Source organism: Triturus cristatus, chromosome 12 (assembly GCF_964204655.1).
Source record: "Triturus cristatus chromosome 12, aTriCri1.1, whole genome shotgun sequence".
NCBI lineage: Eukaryota > Metazoa > Chordata > Amphibia > Caudata > Salamandridae > Triturus > Triturus cristatus.
The window spans coordinates 685,639,282-685,645,281 of NC_140595.1; the positions used below are offsets into that span (position 1 = coordinate 685,639,282).

The 6,000-nt window shown below is 44.4% G+C and overlaps 1 protein-coding gene across 1 annotated transcript in view; it reads left to right on the plus strand.

Moving 5' to 3' along the window:
• PELP1 (proline, glutamate and leucine rich protein 1) overlaps positions 1-5,639 on the plus strand; it is a 400,761-nt gene extending 395,122 nt beyond the window's left edge. The window contains exon 17 of the mRNA XM_085639349.1: positions 5,161-5,639. Coding sequence (XP_085495475.1) covers positions 5,161-5,253 — 93 coding nt within the window. The 3' untranslated portion in view covers positions 5,254-5,639. The remainder of the gene's footprint in view (positions 1-5,160) is intronic.
• The last annotated feature ends 361 nt before the right edge of the window (positions 5,640-6,000 follow it).

Consider the following 6,000-nt stretch of genomic DNA (forward strand, 5'->3'; position numbering starts at 1 on the left):
GTACTCTCACCTCTTCAGTTCAGATCCGACCCGGATGTGGTCCAGCAGATCATGAAAAGGAAGCCCTCCACAAATGGAGGTGAGTCATCAAACACTTTAGACGTTTTCCTCACTAGGGCCTCCGATGCACTTAACAAAGAGATCCAGATTGTGGAACGTAGACGATCTACGAGTGACCACATATCTGACTGCCCAAATGAGTGTGCCACTATTGACCCCTTGAGTGCCCAGGAGGCAGCTCTCGCTCTCGACAACTCAAGGTAGTTCCATCTCGTTCAAAATGCACAATCTCCCGCGCGAACACCACATCCGACTCGCCACCGCCCCATGCTGAGACGCCCTTAAAGAGGAAAAAATGGGTTGGAAGACCATTCATCAAGCCACCCCGCCTCCTCCCAAGGAGCTGAGACAGTCTATTCACCCTTAGCGGTCGACACATTTTGTAAAACTGATCAGTCATTCACTCGTATGCTTCAATCCATCCTAAATAGACTATCTAGAATCGAGTCTTGCCTAGAATCCCTAATCCCCACACAAACTGATATGATAAATCCCAACCAAGCAGGCATAAGGGCAGCAGGGCCCCCCTTGCAACTTTTGAAACCTGACTTGCCAGTGACACTTCAGTGTTCCTCTAATAACTGTCAGGACAACACATTTTTTGAAAGAGGGGGCCATAAGCCAAGAGATTCCCAACAAGCTGGTTCGATAGCCGGGGGATTGAACAGCCACTCCAAATCTCCAACATTGCAAGATCTTCAACCTCTCACTCAATCTTGTAGCAATATACCGAACCCACAGAGAGCCCGCAGCCCTTATATACGATCTATTGTGCTACCCACCAGAGGCCTTGATTATGAACCGGGAAATGGGGCTCAAGAAACTCGTGATCGAAGGCTCGACCTGCCCTAGCTGCATGCCCCTACATGATAGTTTTGGTGAATGTTCCCAAACAGGATCCAATCTAGAAACAATACAGAGCAGCTCATCACAAAGGCATGCCACTGGATCAGCAAACATGTAGGGGGTTGGGGAAGTTATTACCTTGTATTCTAATGGCAGAAAGGTTGCCTGGGTGGGGAACTCCACTAAATCAATTCAGGGGGACTGTGTGGTAGTTGGCTTTAATTCGCACCATCTGGTTCAGCTATTATATGGCCGCATACCCGACTGCCCTTCAAAGCATTCCCAAATGTTTGCACTGCCACTCGTCTACTTCTACAAACCGCATAATCCCTCTATTAGGCTTGTAGTCCTTTCGTGTGAGCCCAATGCTAACTATTACAACCCCTCTGCCCCCATCCTTTGCTGGGCCTACCTTTCACCCCTTTCCCTGTCAACAACCGCTTCAGCGCCCTAACTGATCTGGACGGGTGCGACTGACAGTGGGGGGGGAACAGGTTTTCTTCTAGTCCCATCCAAACCCTAATTAAATCGAATTTCCTACATCTTCCACGGCTAGCCGCTATCAACCACCCAACCCTAGTGATTGTGAAATTTATCTCCTGGAACATCGCCGGCCTAAGAACTAAAGTGTCTAATCCAGACTGGCTAGTAATCGTTGATAACTAGGATTTGCTATGTCTCCAGGAAACATGGGACACGGGACCAATCGAACTAGATGGCTACCACTCTTTTAACACTCCAGCTTGACCTGTTTCAGCCATGATAGAGAGGGGGATCCTAACTCTGCTAAAAAACACTCTAAAACTAACAGTTTTATTGTTTTCTAACGACTCACCTTACTACCATTTTCTCTTCCTAAAAGCCCTGAGCGGAGATAAAATCTTAATAATTATCTTTTATAACCATCATTTTAACGACATATGAAACCGGTTGTAGATGCATTGGAAAGGGATATTTTCTCAAACACCCTTAACCAGTCTCTAAAAATCTTATAGGTGGGTGATTTTAACACGCGTCGTTGTCCTTCCTCAAATAAAACAGGATGTGGCATGTCCAGTGAGTCAGGTGAGCCTACTTCGCACTTTGTCCATGATCCCTATGGTGATGCCTTGAATAGACTGCTTTTCATTCATGATATGGAAATTATGAATCTCGTAGACCCTAGCTCTGGCATCTTACAAAACACATTTGGTTCGGCTGAACAGGGCTCACCCAAGATTATATATTGATATCCACGTCCCCCAAAACATTTTTTTCCAAAACTGTAATTATGCCTTTTGGGTTTAACGACCATTGTGCCATAAACAGTGACCTGGAATGGGGGGGGAACCCACCTAGAGCAGACAAGGCAAACCAGACCCACGATAGCAAGGAAGAACGGAATCATCCTAAAATGGGCAATGGCTAACAAACCAAGAATCACTACAGCCGTGGTATGCAAAAGATATAACATCATTATGACTTGCCTGGCAGAGAACCCTTATTCAAGACAGATAGCTTAGGCCTTTGACCGGATATTGTTAGAGGCTAAACAGACCTTAACCAGGGTTAGTCCAACCTCGAACAAATCAGGTCCTTAATGGTTCGACCAGTCATGCACCAAGTCTCTATCCGCCTTCCATCAGGCACTCCAATCCATCCCTAGAGACGCTGTGTTAGTCAAGCCACTGCTATTTAGAGGCAAGGAAGCTGAGAACCCAAACCCTTAAGGAAGAGGCGTGGGAGCAGTTGCACGTAGCGACTCTTTCGACTAATGCCAGGGAGTTCTGGAGAGTCATTCATGCCCCTTTTCTTAAACCTCCAGAGGAGCCGAGTACAGATTGTCATGTAGATGAGGAAGCTTGGATTGTACACTTTTCTTCTATTTTTAACCCACCTGTGGAGGGAGTGGTCAGCCAGCAGGCACCTAGTATCTCCCTAACTAAGTCTCCCCTATTATTCAACTTACACGAAATTAGAAAGGCCCTTACTCGGTGTACGGCCAACAGAGCTCCTGGTCCGGACGGCACACCAATTGATTTTTTTATGGAGCAATCAGATCTTTGGGGTCTGGTTCTGACCAATGTTGTTAACACAATTGCAATTGTAGGATCTCCGGAGTAGTGGAAGAGGTCGATTAGAATTCCAATCCACAAGAAAGGCAACCAATCTGAGCCCAAAAATTACAGGCCAATTTCTCTACTGGACAGCACTGCCAAGTTGATCAGTCGCGTCCTTTTAAATAGGTAGAGGAATGGGCCACCTACAATGTTTTGATCCCAGTGCAATACGGGTTCAAAAAGGGTGGTGGAACTCAGGATCGGTGCCTCAATTTCAGCTTATTAATGGCAAAATATTCCCAAGTAAAGCAGTGGAGGTTATACCTGGCATTTATGGATCTTTCAGCAGCATTCAACTGCGTCACTCACCACCATCTGTGGAGTTAAATGATAGAAATGGGCATGGAGGAGGCGAAAACTCATTTAATCAGACAGCTTTACTCTTCGGCCTCGGCAAGTATACGTTATTGGAAACCGGGCGAGTGCTCTAGGTCATTGCCAATTAATAGGGGAGACCACCAGGGATGAGTTCTTGCCCCATTCCTTTTCTCAATCTATTCGAATGGGGTGGAATCATCGTTGCTGAACTCAACACAGGATGTCCCAGTGATTAATAAAACGCGCACCCCAATCTTGCTTTATGCAGATGACGGTGTTGATTGCCCACACTGGTCACGCCCTGCATCAGCTTCTGGAAACCTATGTTAGATACATGAATAGCTTAGATTTGAAGACAAATTAGACGAAGACCGTTGTCCTTATATCGGGGGGGTATACAAAAGAGGGCCCCAAATTTCCATATAGCACACACAGATAACTTTTCCTGTCTCGGAATAACATTCAACAGACAAATAACCTGGTCTCGCATGATCACAAATAGGGGTTTAGCGCTCAAGAAGAGCATTATTGCATTAAATTCTTTCATTACGAAACTGGCCGCAAAGCCCCTTGACAGGGTTAAAAAGGTTTACTCCGCTAAATCAGAATCAGTAGCAACCTATGGGGCAGGGATTTGGGGAATCGTTCCCATAATCTCCAGTCCATCGAGGACTCTTTTTGGAAAAGATTTGTTAGTCTCCCACCCAGCTGTTCTAATTTAATTTCCCATACAAAATTAGATATCCCTTATATTACTGATACAATTAGGTTGGCACCAACACTCTTATGGAATTCGATGTGGAGGAGAGAATCTGTGAATCTTACAGGGAGGCTGATAGAAGACTGCCTCTCTCTTGTCCATGGCCACAGGATTCCGTGGCTAACACAAAAAAAAACAGCCTCTCCCTTGGCTTAGGACATCTGTTCACGTCTCCATCAAACTGTACCACTGTCTCAAAAAAAAGAAATGAAGACACTATAATCCAAACGAAGAGCAGCTGAGTGATTTAAGATGAACAGCACAAAAGTGTCTGTAATACTATACCTAGCAGGCCCAATAGACCAGGAAGGCGTAGCCCCTTACTTATCTTTTGTCACCAATCCACGCCATAGATTTATACTAGTAAGGTTTAGAGTGAATTTAATCCCCTGCATGTTCTCCTATCTAGCTAGAATATATTCTATCCCTGACCTCCTCCCTTGTCCGTGCAATGGGTACTCTCTCCAATCAAATTTACATATTTTTTTTCTTTTGTAAATTCTACAAGGATCATCGCATTAGATTAATCCGCCCGCTAATGTGCAAACACGGTTTTACCCAATGTCATCCTGGGATGTACTTTTTACAATCCTTGCCTAATCAATTAGTGTGTTATTCCATGGCTTCTTTTTTACACCTCTCATGGAAGACTAGACGATTGTGCAATACTTCATGAATTGTGCATTTTCATTTTGATTGTAAATCGTTTTTTAAACGTATGTATTATGAAAGTTGCATTTTAAAGCCTATTTTTATAACGTGTACGTGCTTTTAAGATCTTAATTTTAAGTATCGAATAAAGCCATTTTAGGGACTATAAAGCCATTTTAGGGACTATTGGCCCGAGTCCGGAGGAAGCTATAGTGTTTCAGCCTAGAGCAAAAAGGGTTCCAGTCCTTCGGTGGATATGGTGTTTTTTTTTAGTTCCGTAGTGATTGATGGTGATTTGATGCCTAGCTGTGGCATGGGGAGGGCAAATCAGGAATGTAGGTAATATAAACATATTGTACCAGAGTTGTCATTACATGTTGTGGTGTTATCAGGGTCTGAGACTGACCTCGCTGTGTTCTGTTACAGGAGGAAGTTGATGATGCAGAGTCCATGATTGCTGACTTCATAGACTGTCCTCCAGACGAGGAGAGAGACTGCACTCCTGGTACCAGCTCGTAGCACATAGTTCCTCACCCACCCTAGGAGGAGCTTGCAGCCATTGTGAGCATTGTAAAGCAGATGGCAATTCTCCTGGTTCGAGTACAGGCCAGGAAACAAGCCAACAGACTCTTAACCAAAAAGTGCCGGTGTCTGATCCAAGACTAACCGATCAAGAGCCGAAGAGCCGTAATGAATGTCCTGACTGAGTGCTCAGGATAACAGTGGTGAACACTGCAAAGGCTCTTGACATAGCCCTGCCGTCCGAAGGACTTTTCAGTACCCTTTTTTTGGTTGTTTTTATGTTTTGTTTGTTTACTGTTTGGGTTTTTTTGTTTTTGTTTTTTGCTCTTTTTGTAGGTAAATTTTTGCCAGTGTACCAAGTAAGAATAAAGGTGTGGCAATAAGCATGTCTGTTGTATTTTGTAAAGGGAATTGAACATATTAGCCTGAACAACCTTCGAATAGTTGCCAGAGAAACTCGAGGCTGTTTTCTTCAAGGCAGCTGGGTTCTGCTCCTAGCTAGACCTTCGAAGAGTGGGAGGCCGAGAAGAGGTGTGTGCAATGTAAATATGAGGAAACTATAACCTGCTCTGAAATGCCAACGGTTTTTGGTTCAAGTTGTGTACGTTTGCATGAGCAGGTTTGGTGCAAAGTGCGACAGTATGTTTCTGTACAAAAATACATGCCTAATATCGTTGTAGTTTTTCATGTTGAAGAGTTTGCAAGAATATCTTTTTGTGAAGACGTTTCCGATAGAGGCGAACA